This window comes from Camarhynchus parvulus, chromosome 2 (genome assembly GCF_901933205.1).
Source record: "Camarhynchus parvulus chromosome 2, STF_HiC, whole genome shotgun sequence".
Classification (NCBI taxonomy): Eukaryota; Metazoa; Chordata; class Aves; order Passeriformes; family Thraupidae; genus Camarhynchus; species Camarhynchus parvulus.
In genome coordinates this window covers 45,140,201-45,154,700 of record NC_044572.1, presented here as the reverse complement: position 1 = coordinate 45,154,700, position 14,500 = coordinate 45,140,201, and the positions used below count along the sequence as shown (strand labels likewise).

Sequence of the window (14,500 nt, the reverse complement as noted above, 5' to 3'; positions counted from 1 at the left end):
CTTCACACTTCTCAAAGCATTTGCTCGAAGCACAGCACATTCCTCAATGTTTTAATATCATCAGTAATCTCACAGAATGTAACAGAAAAAATAACCTAATGCATGTTAGAATGGGTTGGGAAGAAAGATGACACTTCTGTAATTTTTATTTAAAATTCTTCAGAATCTTCATTGAGGATTTGGCTTTTTTCTTATTCCTGGGAAGAGACAGCACTGATTGACTGACTCAATATGCCAATTAGAGAACTGTTTGCATGAAGAAGTCTCATGTCATCTGGATTAGCTTAATAGACAGAAAGCCACATGCAGTGTAGTATTTTAATCTACTTGAAAAGGGAATGTGATTGAAAAACTTCTGTACAATATGTTCATATAGTCACATCCTACACTGACAAAATTAAGATGTCAGTGGTTAGATAAGAATAGCCTGTGGATGAAGAACACTCATGCTGAACCAAGAAAAAAGCACTTGCAGAAGTTTCTAACCCTTGTGTTGTCATCTTTATTGAAACTAATAACTCCCATATTGTCAAACAGTAGGTTTCCCCGTCATATGACTTTTCCCTTGACTTCCCATCAAGGAACTCATCATGTTTTAGGTGCTTTCATTTTAGTCTGATTTTTAAAAGTAAGTTTTAAAACCTTGAGGAAGAGAATCACTGCTGACAACTTTGGCCTTAACCAGAGAACAACTTCAATGTTTTGGGTAGAAGATTATATGCGTAGTACACAGATCATTTCTGGGAGCTAGTTGGAGTATAGAAAGGACTCCCACAGGAATCATCTGCCATCATGAGCTTCTTCACCGTTTTAAGTACTCTGAATTTGAGCATGTCCCTTTTTCAGGCAAATAAATATACTTAACACAAAATAGAAAAATGCAAATTATAGTCAGCATGTCTTCTTCCAGTTAATTATATCTAAATCTTATACCTAAATCTTGTATCTTATATCTAAATCTTTTAAAATTGGAAAATCAATATTATTATAACACTTAGTATCTGAATTTAGTAAGTATGTTCACATTTTAGATAGGTGCAATAAACAAGTAGTTGGACTTGTACCAGTTTGAGAAGCTGAGGTTAATACTTCACTCCAGTCTATACAGACTCTTCTTAATGATCCTCAACATCATATTTGCATACCTGAAAATCTGGTTTAGTAAAAAATTTACCAAGTCACACTTATGTTATTCTTTATGTTTTGTAGAAATGCACACATCTGCATGCAAAATGAAATTACTGCTCACTGCTGGCTTTCATTTAAGCACTGTCAATTAATTTCCATTGACTTTATCACTCTTTGCAATAGCTAATATAGTCAGTCTCCATAGAAATTAATCTCCTCAATAACTGACTTCAGGTTGATGGTAATCAGAAATTTAAGCACAGATGCCCACAATTTATTTTATTTTCTTTGTTAAAAGTACAAATACAAAAGTAAATCAAACATGAACTAAAACCCAGAACAAGTAATTCTTCTCAAAGTGGGAATGAAACTGAGATGTTGCTCTTAAATTCCTATTAGTTTAAACAATTCTCACTTTAATTAAACTAAAAACAGAACTCAAATGAAAAACTTTCTGGTTCTGCTTGCTCATTACAGCCCCACTTTTCATTACAATAATTAAACTTTATTAGAAATGCATTTAATTTCTGATTAGAGACTTTAGAGCAATGTCACAGTAAGAGCAGAAAAAAACTGCATCCTCTTAAGAAGGTTTTGGCCTTCACCCAGCCTCACTCCCTAAAATCCTGCTTGTAAACAACTTGGCCGAAATGATCAATCCAGGCTCATCCTTCCAAGTTCAGCCTAGGATTTCAATTTCTCTCCAGTAAAAGTGTGTCCTATTAACTACTGTAATACTTAAATATTGATCTGGAAGCTTGAACATGTCTTGCTTCAACATTTTAAAAAAGCACAACATTCTGCTGTGTGCTGGAATTTATATTCATAGATTCCAGTCATGCTCAGCCAGCAGCAATTAGAAGATATCCCTCGAGCAACAGCAATTCCAAAAATAGTCTGTATGCATCATAGAAGATGAAGTACCACTTTCCTCTAAAGTAATGTATGCTGTACATTCAAGTATAATTAGCACACTAGACTTCATAAATAGTATTAAACTAATTACTGTTTGCACCACTAGTGGCAGATGTGGTTAGAGATTATTAATTACAATGGACAATTTTTTGAATTTAACATAAAAAATGCAAGGTAATTTGACCACTTTATTTTATGTCTGAATGACTATTTGCTGAGTGTCAAGGGGGCTCTTTTAAATTAGCAAGAACTGTTATTTATGAAAATCAGCAAATGAAGTAACAGATTTTCTTAAAAAAAAGAGAGGAAAAAAAAAAAGAAAAAAAAAGCTGTAAAAACTGTTCATTGACAAGGATACAATTTTATACCCAAACCAGGGAAACTACAAAAGAATTACTGGACAACCATGGTTAGAAAGAAAGTTTTATCTCTAACTACATAACTGATATGTTGAGATGGATTTTAAATAAACATCTAAAACCTCCTGCACATGAACTGAAGTAAACTGCTCCCCAGAAATCTAGTTACTTTAAAACTCCCCTATTGTGACCCATGGGTTACTTAACAGAGACTAGGATAGTTACTCCCTGGCTTCAGGAAAAAGTTCTGCTAAATGTGGAGATGGGCACAGGGGAAGAAGAGTTGTAAAGAGGAATTGTCTCTTCCAGAGAAAATCCCCAGACCATTAAAGTTGAAACGGGTAGAGGAATTTAATTTCATGTGCTGACACAAGGTATCGCAATTTCAGTCAGTGCTGATGGACCCCTATAAAAAATGGTATATATATCTGTCAATAGAAGAGACACTGGTAACTCACAAAACTAAAGCAATTATTTTTTAAAACTGAGGTGATTCTAGAAGGCTACAGATATAGTGAGAAGCAGGGTGACAGGCAAGTAGGGAGATATCAGTAGGCATTCATATACTTCACCTACACTTAACATTTCATTTCTAGGTCACTGTTGCCATATCAAAGTAAATTGAGCAGTACTATTTCCCCTCTGACTACTAATTGGTTAGGTTTTTTTGCATAAGGATCATTTTCTTGAATATCACTCTTGTGAGAATCCATGAAAAAAATCCTATTAAACTTTTTAAAATTCCAATTCATATTTTGGATTCATTTTACTATTTTCACTTGCTAAGACTTTATAATCTAAATCCTCAAATAACACACACACCAATTAGGATTCAACTTCTAAAACCACTTGATTTCTAAGATCACCCATTCTTATCTAGCACAATCTAACATCCCTCATTCTTATTTATTTGCTGGTGTCTTTCTTGATTTAAGCGCTATATTGAGTGTGTGCCCTTACATAATCCCAATACAAACCCATAAGATTCAATTTGAATCAAATGGTCATCTCAGCGAGTATGGTGGATTGCAATTTGGTGAAAGTTCAAACACAAAAATGCATTGGTACAGGTTCTGATGATTTGTCAAACACTGATTCAACCATTCAGACCTCTTGATTAGCTGACAACCATTTCACAACTTAATTGTTCTGCCTTCAACTAGCTTAGCTCACAGTAGAATGTTTTAACCAAGAATTCCAAAGAAAACAAAACTCAGTGATGTAAGAAGCTTACAGTATGTTTGGTAATTCTAATGAAATTTTAAAGTAAGAAATCTGTTAGACTTAAAAAAGCAAGTAAACAAACAACAACAGAAAAACCCCAACACCAAAACTGCTACTGATGACCTCGTCAGTAGGTGTGATATCTACTGATAGCTACTACCCCCTTATATGATAGAGTGGGATCAATCCTCAGAGGTGGTGTTTCCAAGCCATGTTGTTGTTAAACGCATATGTTTATGTAAAAGGCATAAATAGTGGTAAAAGTTTCACTAATTTATAGCAACATATTTGCATTGAAGCTGAAGAAACGCTTACAGAATCAAGAACCACTATTTCTAAACTCTAAGTCCTTCTCATTCTCCCTCTGACTTCTCAACAAAATAGAGTAAACTGAATGTCTTGCTGCTTTTTTGAAAATTATCTATAAACAATAAGTATTTTTCCTGTCAAATAGAACCACGACATATTTTAAACCATATTTTAAACAATTTCTAAATATTCAAAATTTTCTATTTACAAATGGAATTAGGCCTATCAGCCTGCAACTATTTAAATTGCTGTCAGACTTACAGTCAAGCGATGGGTCATCAGCAAGCTGGGATGCTCTGTTACTGCTCCAAAGGTCATTAAAGTAGTCTTAATCAATTCTTCTGATGCAGCTTGCCCTGTTGGTAAAAGTAATCATATTCCTTCATAAAATTCAATAGTTAGAATACCTATGTCTAAAAGTACTGCAATATCATAGGTTACCCCACCTATTGCTCTATCCAAGATTGTTTCTCCTGAGTCTATTGATCTGATGAACTCCTGCAAAAGAAGTAGCATTTATGTTAAAGCACTTCAGGGAAAAAATATTAAAAAGCATAATCACTGAATAATTACAACAAGAGATTCTTTGAAAAACTGTGTAAATACAAAATATTATTGCACCTACATTCATAATAAATAACTAAAACTGAAAGTACCAATGATCTAGTTGTTATAATTTTGCAAGTCTGTAATGCTCTTGGAACCTTGAATGTAGGGTACAGTAAGGATCATTGCTCTGACGAGTATCAGAAACCATAACATTTCTAGCTAAATAGACAGTAATTAAATGTTTTCACTGTTAACAGAAAACTGTAACTTCTTAGAAGACTTTGAACTATCTTGGATGTGGCTATGTCAAAATAACTCACTAAAATTACCAAAGACCCTTCAGAACATGCAATATTTTGTTATTGTACCATCTTTTAGATCTCTATGCATGCTATACATGCTATGGATGCAGTTACAGTCAGGAGAATATGCAAAAATGCATATATAACTTTCTATTTAAAATCACTTAAATTAAGGAACAGGGTCAATAAAATATTAATAATATGGATTAGGTAAATATTGTACAATTAGACCCACTGTTCTTCTACTTTCATTTCTATGCATGGCTGTTTATTTCACTGAGATGCAAAAAACATTATTAAGACTTCCTAAGGAAGGAAAATTCTCAGCAGAATGTGTAGTATGCTCTTTTTTACTAATGTAGTATTTAGGAAAATGGCATTCTTTTATATTTCACTACCAATTAAATTTTCCTTATTACATATTAAAATGGAAGAAGTTTCTACATGGGTTATCTTTTTCACAATATGTAAGTAACATCTGAAGGATTCTTCTCTAATTAAAAATACAGTTAGAAACCAATTATATAATTCATTATTTAAGAGCACCTCAGAAAGAGTCATAAAAACAAGTGCTTCTATAAAAAAGTTATCTTCCTGATCATTTGAAGAAAATTACTAGGTATTATCTAATTAACTTGATTTGGAAGAGAGCAAATTATTTTGTTTGCTCATTTTTAAAGAGTTTCACATAACCATAGTCTCAAGAGTGATTTGAAAACATCAAAATATGTCGGTGCAAAAATTGTTCTGGCTACTAATGCTTATTAATTGTATATTAGAAACACAGGGAAAATATGTGTGATTTAAAGAAATGCAACTATCTGGGGTTTTTCAAGCAATGGAGAGAAATGGTATATGTGTATTTTGCTACAGGTGAGTCTGTGCCCTGTGCACACCACCAGGAGCCTGCTATTAGCTGTGCCTTTGGGGCACGGTGTGTACTTCTGTTCACAGCAGAAAACATGAAAGGACTGTCCCGACTCCCTCTCCATTTCTTTGCTCAACACTACTGAAAATTATAGTGATGATGGAAGTAACTTCAAAGCAGCATGAAAAAAAATTCTCAATGAACAACCACTACAGGAAAATAACTATTCTTTTCCATCCAGATCCCAAGCACACATCTTTCCACTCCACATAATTTCTTACTGTTAAGAACAAGACTATTGAATAAATCAGGGGAAAAACAAAAAGAACAAAACAAACAAAAAGACTGCCTTGCTAAAGTCTTAGGGGCCTCAGTTATAGCACAGTATTTTGAAAAAGTACAGAGTGATGATTGAATGTCCCTTTATAGGTGTCAGTGGGAATGTCACTAAATTCAAATTTCCAGAGTAGATTATTGCCTGATAGAATGGTTAGTTACTCTTCCAGATGTAATTATATTAGTTATAGCATAACACAGTTACATAAAATGGATTAAAATTTGATATTAATTTTTTGGATATACTGCTGTCCCTCCATTTTTCATGTGTAAATTTAAACAGTGTATCTAAGTTCCTGAATTGCCTTTTTCAAAGGAGACAGGACAAGACGTAGGAAACATTGAGTAATGTGCTCCTCCTTGATTTCAGAGGAAAGCTGTACTAATATAACTAGCCTGACTTCCTCAGTCAGTAGTTCAAACAACCTGGAGTAACATCAAAGAAAACTTTCATTGTACCTATTTTGTTGACAGAAGAATTTCACCTTCCAGAAGGTTGATTGAAAACTAATAAATTTACTGCCTAGTTAGAAATGCTTCAAAGGGAGAAAGGGCTTTGTAATTCAACATCTACAGTTTCAAATTTTTTTTCCTCATTCTAATGCTAATTTTTACACAAATATTTTAGTAGAGCTAAATTAAACCCCATTTTCTTGGAATAAAGAGTCAAAGGAGAAAGAGAAGTGAATCTGAACACATAACTTGAATGTAATTGTTTGTAGCAAACCATGTCTTCATGCTATCTGGAGATAAATACCTAGCCGTCATTTATGAACTCATGCACTTAAAAGTATTGGTTTAACTATGCAATTTAGAATATCCCTTTTTTTCTCATTTAACATAAGCAATTGTTTTCATATGAGGAAACTACATTAGAACTGTACTACTTCCTTTCTCCTGTACTATCCAAAGGCTAAAAAGTTCATTTTCTATGGGTAATGTCAGAAATAGGTTGTAAATGTCAACGTGAGTTCAGTATCTTAGCTCCATAGATTTCCATAGACTAAACACAGTTTAGAATTACTGGCAAGAAGAAAAAGGTGACAAGAAGAAACAATACCTTAAATACAGATTAACTATAATTTCTCTTTCATTTCTGCTTGTAAAATACTAGTAGGAAATTCCAGAGAGAATATTTTATGTAATTTAGAACTAAACTTTGCTATTCAGAAATAAAGCCCACAGGAAACTCTCAGTTTATCAAATATGTACAGAGTTTCCCTTTGAATAAATAGATTACTACAGAAAATATTTTCTGATTATATAGAAAGTTTTTAATACAACTGAAGCTTAAAATATACATTCAAAAAAAACTTCTCTCTCCAATTTAGAAATTTAATGTAATTTTATTTAATTGAATAACTTCCAAAATTTTATGCATAGGTATATCTTATGAAATATTTATCTTGTATTTTATACTCACAAGTAAGATGCCATAGTTGAAAAGAAACTCCTTTGTGACTATCTGGGGACGAAATACCTATTTGAAATTAGCCAAAGGAAAAAAATTACATTAAATGCATATCTTATGACCAGAAAAAGTAAAAAAAAATATTTCACATGTTAAAAAAAACAAAAAAAGAAGACAAAATATGTATTTGTTTCTGTCATTACTATTGTTACAGAATGCACATTTATCAAATGCTGCTTCATAGCTGGAATATTCATCAACATATCTATGCATTAAGAAAACCTTTATTTTACTCATTCTGATCATGATTGACAGAAATTAGATTTTGGGAAACTGTAAGAGTTTGTCCTCTGTATAACAAATTTTGAGGGAAAAAGAATCTACCTGGGATGTCACAAGATGAAGCACTACAGGCATCATAGGAAGACACATCTTCAGCTGTTTGGCCTGAACTGTTGATGGGTGTTTACGTCCAGAGACGTTAGTTAGGGCACTGAGAATGTCACCTACAGAAAACAGCATTTCAGGCTGATCCAACATAAAAAACATCACTAAACAACAGCAAATGACATATAAAACATCTCTGTTCCAGTAGCCTCTGTTCACTCCTGTCTTCTCTGTCTGCCAGAAGTAGTGTTCATGATGAATCCAGCACTTCTTTCCTACCTCTGTCTACAACCAGATAAATTCCCTACTCTGGCTACAGGAACATGCAAAGGTAGTGAGGATAGAAGCAAAACAATGAGGATAGAAGCATAAGATGACTGTTGAACTAAAGGTGGAATTACCCCTTCTTGGCAGAGTGGACTTATACTGGCTAAATTATGAGGACAAAGTTCTATTTCCAGTGAAGTAAAATGTGAAATTCTCATGGCTTTCAGTTAACCAAGAACTGAATGAACTAAGATTAGTGGGTGACATAATGCTGAAGGAGTATGTTTTCCCTGCAGCACAGTTCCGCAGGAAGAAAAACCCCAAACATCCTTCCCCTCCAAAAAAAGAGATCCTTCCACCAGCCATGCACACACACGTTCTCATGCACCGATTTAACTGTGACACGAGTGACCTAAAGCTACAGAAATTCTCATAAAAGAGATAGCAACAGATCAATGAGAGAACTTAGTGGCCTCCATTACAAACCTCAGACATAAGCTAACAAAATTGTAATGGCAATAGTGAAAATTATACTTCAGACTCAGAAAAGACAAATAAAAATCAAGGAATGTTATACTAACTTTGTGGTATGTTTCCTATTGTCTATAAAAAGGAAGACCTCTTCTGCATGGCATAAAGAACAGAAGAGGCATGAAAAAAGTTAGCCCATATGAAAAGAAGAAAAATTCTGTCCCTATAACCTTAAAATACCAGAAGCCAAATGCTATCTCAAAAGAGCACCTGTTATATTTTTTTCCCCTAAAAAGATAGTTCATCAAAACTGTAAAAGGGAACTCAAATATATGTAAAGCAAACAAAGAAGGGGACTCCATATTTTATATGATTTTTCAGGCCAGAAAAGGCCTTTCCTTTCACAGTAAGTCAGAATTTAATCATGTTGAATAATATCAATGCTTCTCTTCTGTTCCCATGGAGTTCAGTTTTCAATATAAGCAGAAATGACAGAGCCTGGCACTAAAGCAGGCCTTAAAGATTTGACTCATTCACTGGTAAAGAAAGGAAAGTGTTGCTTAAAACTCTTCAAATATATAAAACACAATACTTTTTTCATTAATATATTTTTGTTTTGAATTACACACAATATTGTAATTCAACAAGACCTCTCTTTGTTTAGGGACTGATTTAGCGAATAATCTCTCGTTCTATATTTTAAAGAATACATAACCATCACATTTGGCAATTCTGCATTTGATAAATAGATAGATATGGCTATCTTTAATTTTAGCATGATCTAAACAATTTATATCTACTTCCTAAAAATAGGTTAAATATTATAGATGCAGAAATAAAATTAATTTCTTATTTACAACAACCAAAAACTTTTTAAATTAACCAGAAGATTAACAATTTATTTCTTTTGTTCAAATGTATCTTTAAGGTCAATTTCTACAACTTGTTAATCTATCTGGTTTATAGCTACATCTGGTGGAAGAAGATGGGATCAGTAAGGAGCTTACATGAATGCATATTAAAAAAGCCAGGTAGGATTAACTCTAAATTAACATCTAAACTGCTTTTCACTGTCCCAATTTTCAAATCTGATTATTATTCTTAGGTGCCCATAGCTTTCACCACCTCGAGCAGTACATGCTCCTTCACCATACAGCAATGAAAAGAAAAAGACTTCTGACAAATATGGACAAATACAGAGAGATAACTTCAGGTTACAGAAAAAAATCAACACACAGATCCAGCTTGGAAAAGAAAACAAAGTGTAGAAATTATGCTTGATCTCAGTTCTCAAAAATGCATTCTAATTATAAATCAGTAGTAATTACATGTCTAAGCAATTGATGTACTATGTTTCATGATAGTAACTATGTATTTGAAACTTTCAGATTCTGAGGAAATACCAGAGCCTACTATATCAGTTGCATATAGTATATATGAACAGTAGGAGGTGAATTTGTGCTTCAAACATTTATAGTCTGAGACTTCCATCCTGAAATATAGCCAATATGCAAACCTGATATTTAGTTAGGAAAAAGGGATCAGGTGTTTGCAGCAAGGCAAAAAATTGCATTAGCAGAGGAAGTAAAGTTTCTTTTAAAATAGCAGCATGACATTTAGGTCTACTAACCTTTGCAGTGCTACCATTACATTTTCAATATCCTAGTGATAATGTAGAAAAGATGAAAAATACATCAGGTATCATCTCATCAGAAATAATTTTATGAAAATAAACCTCGTGTGCATGAGCAAATTGGTTTCAGTCATCTAAAACAACTGAAGTATCTAAACTGAAATTTTCCAGAAATATTGCCTGTAGCAAATACTCAATATATAAATTTCAGCGTAAGTGATTAACACATACTCAGAGATACGCCCTGTTGCATCTCTCCCAGGCCTCTGCTTTATGGGGCAAATTTGCTCTTAGATCGTAAAATGTTTATAGATTTTGCAATATCTTTAGAACATTGAGAAGACTTCTTGTACCTCTGGGCTTCATTCCTGACTGAGCTGGTGAGGCTTACCATTCCACAAACACAAAACATTCATATAGGAAATCATGCATTCCAATACAAAATACCTGATCATGACATATCTAAAAAATTTCAGGAAGCTGATATCATGCAAACTTTATGCATTTGGAAAATAGTATTTCCACCTGTATATATATAAGGAGATATCTGTTTCTTGACAGAGTAAGCAAAGGTAAGATCTGTTTGGTTAACAAACTGAATTTACCTAGAATTCCTGGCAGCTCCTGCACAATGTGATAGATGAGAAGATCCAGGCATTTTGACAGGTATTCACTGCCACCTTGCTGCTCTTTTCCTGGCATGGTCTTTCTGCTGTCTCTTTCAATATACATCAGGAGTCTACATTTAAACAAGTGCAAAACATTAACTCTCATACCAAAGAAAATAACACTATATCTCAAAAAAACTATCGAACTAGACACTTCTGGTATCTGTGGTTACAATGAAGATGATGCATTAGTTTTGTCTCTGTAATTTTGTGGAAATTTTAGACTTTTCTTTTAATCAGCTCTAAAACCAACACAAATTACTGAGTCAAGGAAAGAAATCCTTAAACTACTTTAAGTAAGCACAACTCAACTAGTTTAAATGAATATGTGATGTTAAGATAAGGAGTGAATCTTTCTGCAAACTTAGAGAGAGACTAATTTTACAATCCACTTTATTTTGAAATAGGTAATCGATATGTGCAATATAAGTGAAAGACTACAGACACTAATTTTCAACTCATAAGAATTCCAAAAGAAAGCATAATTAAAGTCAACATAATAAGAGATCAATCTTTCAGTCCAGAAAAATGATACTACATAGATCACACTGCAGCCTATTAAAATGTTAGCACTAGCTGGAATGGCCATATTGAAAGAGATAAAAGCTCATACTAGTCTTACATCCTTTCTCTAGTGTTCACAATTTTTAAATCTGGTGTTCACAATTTTTAAATACAAACTCAGTGCACGCATTCCAACTGGTAAGTTCTCTGTGGCTGGGCCATTCTGAAGAATGACATTTCTCGCAGTGAAATGGTAACTGATTTATTAGCCACTGGCTAACTTACAAGAGATTGCTTTAATAATACACCTGTAACAGAATGCTTCAGGCAAAATTTTAAAATGCTTATTTGAATAGACAGAAGGGCCAGACTTCCCTTTAGGGCCATACTATTGACATCTTTGTTTCACATTCGAACTCCCTCCGGGTCCTGTGCAAAGAACCATCAATCACTGGTGAGGGAAATCCATGAGCTGGATTTTAAGTATGCACTTCAGTACTATCTTTTTAAATACTCTTCTGATAATCAATGCTCTTTTACAGAACTATGAAAATTACTTATTTACCTCAAGTGTTCATAAGAAGACTACTAGGAAATACATCCTTCTATCAAAAAGACTATTTACTCAACAAAGTAAAAACTACATAAGAATATATTTTACACGATTATGTCTCTAAACAATACATGATTATGACTGAATACTACACTCTTATCCTTCCTAACCTAATCTACAGAGAAAAAGAGAGAAATCAAAAGATCCACTGAGTAACTACTTTTCACTTGTGCAATAGCCCAGATGCAACACATTCAGCTGCACTTCTCAGAGACCATGAAGACATCTTTAATTCTTGTAATGTCTGGAAATTGCATTATTTTACAGGAATTTTGATTTGTCTGTTAGAAAAGAACTACTTAAAAATCTGACATTGTGCTACAAATAGAATTTTACTTTTATAAGCTTTACAATTTTAATATAAAAATTTGAATGTTTTAAATAAAATGGCCTTCTAAGCCTTTACAGACAACCAAGTAATTTTTATTACAAAAACTATTTAGCTTTAAAAAAATGACAGAATATCAGAGCTTGAATTAATTTTTTTTTAAAGAAAAGATTTAACGATCAGCTGATTCTACATGGAAATGCACTTAGATCTGTTTGAGTTTTACTTAAAATGGGCCAAATAGACTTCAACATGAGTGGTTTTATTTCTTTGGGTGAAGGAGGTTCTTTTATTTTATAAAAGCATGTTCTATTACTTAATCACATTTGAGAAGGATACAAAGTAGGTTTGTTTATTCTGAGAAAGGAAAGATAAACGAGTTTTCTCCTTTATGCTGTTCTTCCATTCACAAAATTGTCTTTCACATAAATTTTCTAAAAATATGCACAACTATTTTTTCCCTGATAGTTCGGTTCAACTAAACATTGTCTCGAAAAAAAATGGTACAGATATAAATTCTGTAGGCAGTAAAGCATTAGCATCTCTATTTTCCTTTGACAAATTCCTCAGTCATATGTAGAACAATTTATCAGTTACTTTTATTCCCTGATGAGTCTCCATGTTCTCTCTAGTGGACTAAGCCAGGCCTATAGAAATACATTTATTCAATTCATTTAGTGGCACGTTTGTCTTGCACTCAGCAATACATGATAAAATATGTAGATGTTAGTACAAATTAGCTAAATATGATGAGGAGTAAACCACTGTCTATGAAACAAAGGTTTGGTTTAAAAAAAATAAATTCAAGTGTCTGTAAGATATAGTCATCAGTGAGCTTTTACATTAAAAAACAAAACAACTGAAGTTTTGTGTACAAAGCAGTGAAAGAGTGGAGCAAAAAAGGGAAAAATTCCAGAGTTCACAGTCTGGAGCGATAGAAACAGGGATGAGGTCTACTACTTAAAAGAATAAGAACTGTTCTCTTAACAGGATGATCAATATGAAGAAAAGAGACTAAGTTCACAGAGAATGACCTTCATGAAACTAAAAAAGGTTGTGCATACTCTGAGGACATATACAGTCCACTTACCCCAAGAAATCAAGAACCACTTCTCAGTTTTATCATTATTAATTATTGTTATTAATCAATCTCTGCTAACAGAAAATGAGGAAGATTGTTAAAGGATACTTAATATAGACATAGTGTTTATTTCACAGAGATGTAACGTCAGATGGCATACTATGCTAATAGGAGGGTCAATCTCTACTTCTTGTTTTCCATAACTTTTTTCTATTTTTTAATTTGATACCAGCTTGCTGGGTTTTTTTCCTGAAGTCACTGACTTACATCATTGTTCCCTCCTGCCTTCCATTTCCACGTTTTCCCATCTGCCTCAGCACCAAGCTTTTCAGTTCTTTTCCTCACTACTTTTCTAGATAAATCTTAAGATGTAGAAGGCAAATAGGCTATGCTAGATGTGAGACTGTAGTAGGTTTCCAGGCAAAGCTTTTCCTTTCAGGGCACATATAAGATTTGAAAATTTAATAAATACAGAAGGTGGCCACAGGAAACAGAAAGATTTTGCTCAGAGGTTATGCCGCTACATTTCTGCAGACTGTGAAATATGTTGGGAATACTACCCTGTGGATGATGGACACTTCCAGAAATGTCCATCTCTGCAGACAGTAGAAAACAAGAGGTTTGAATAAATTCTTTTGGGAGGAGAAGTTCAATCTCCAAGCCATGCTCTGTTTATCCAGGAAATTCTCTGAAACCATCTAGATACAAAAAGAACAATTCAGTGAGACTAATCAGAAATTACTGCTAGCTCAGAAAAGGGTGAAATGAAAAGTCTCAATAAAACTTCAGGATGTGTCCTCCCCCTGAAGAACAGGTAGCCTGCCTCTGCAAATCAAGGAGAAATGAACGAGACTAGAAAACTCAGTGTGATTAGCAAAATAAATTAATTTGCACAGTGTAAATAAACAAGTGCTACTCGAGCCTAAAGGATCTCATATCTTCTCTAGCTGCATCACATGTGGAAGAACTAAAGATATGTAATCAACTACCACGGAAGAGGTAGGAAAAAAAGAGTAACAGGTGAATTGTCTCAATGTTGTGGAACAATGAATTCACTTGAAAAATTACATTTCTTATTATATATCAATACTTTTCATCCACAGAATTCAAAAATCAGCACAAGCAAAGCAAAACAAGGAATTCATTC

At 33.4% G+C, this 14,500-nt stretch overlaps 1 protein-coding gene across 4 annotated transcripts in view; it reads right to left on the bottom strand.

Annotated features, from left to right (window-relative positions):
* The window catches only part of ULK4 (unc-51 like kinase 4), a 211,919-nt gene that overhangs the window by 136,769 nt on the left and 60,650 nt on the right, over positions 1 to 14,500 (bottom strand). For all 4 annotated transcript variants that reach the window (XM_030944162.1, XM_030944164.1, XM_030944166.1 and 1 more), the window contains 5 exons: positions 10,765 to 10,898; positions 7,786 to 7,907; positions 7,414 to 7,470; positions 4,382 to 4,433; positions 4,197 to 4,291 (listed from right to left, as the gene is read on the bottom strand). In XM_030944162.1, coding sequence (XP_030800022.1) covers positions 4,197 to 4,291; positions 4,382 to 4,433; positions 7,414 to 7,470; positions 7,786 to 7,907; positions 10,765 to 10,898 — 460 coding nt within the window. The remainder of the gene's footprint in view (positions 1 to 4,196; positions 4,292 to 4,381; positions 4,434 to 7,413; positions 7,471 to 7,785; positions 7,908 to 10,764; positions 10,899 to 14,500) is intronic.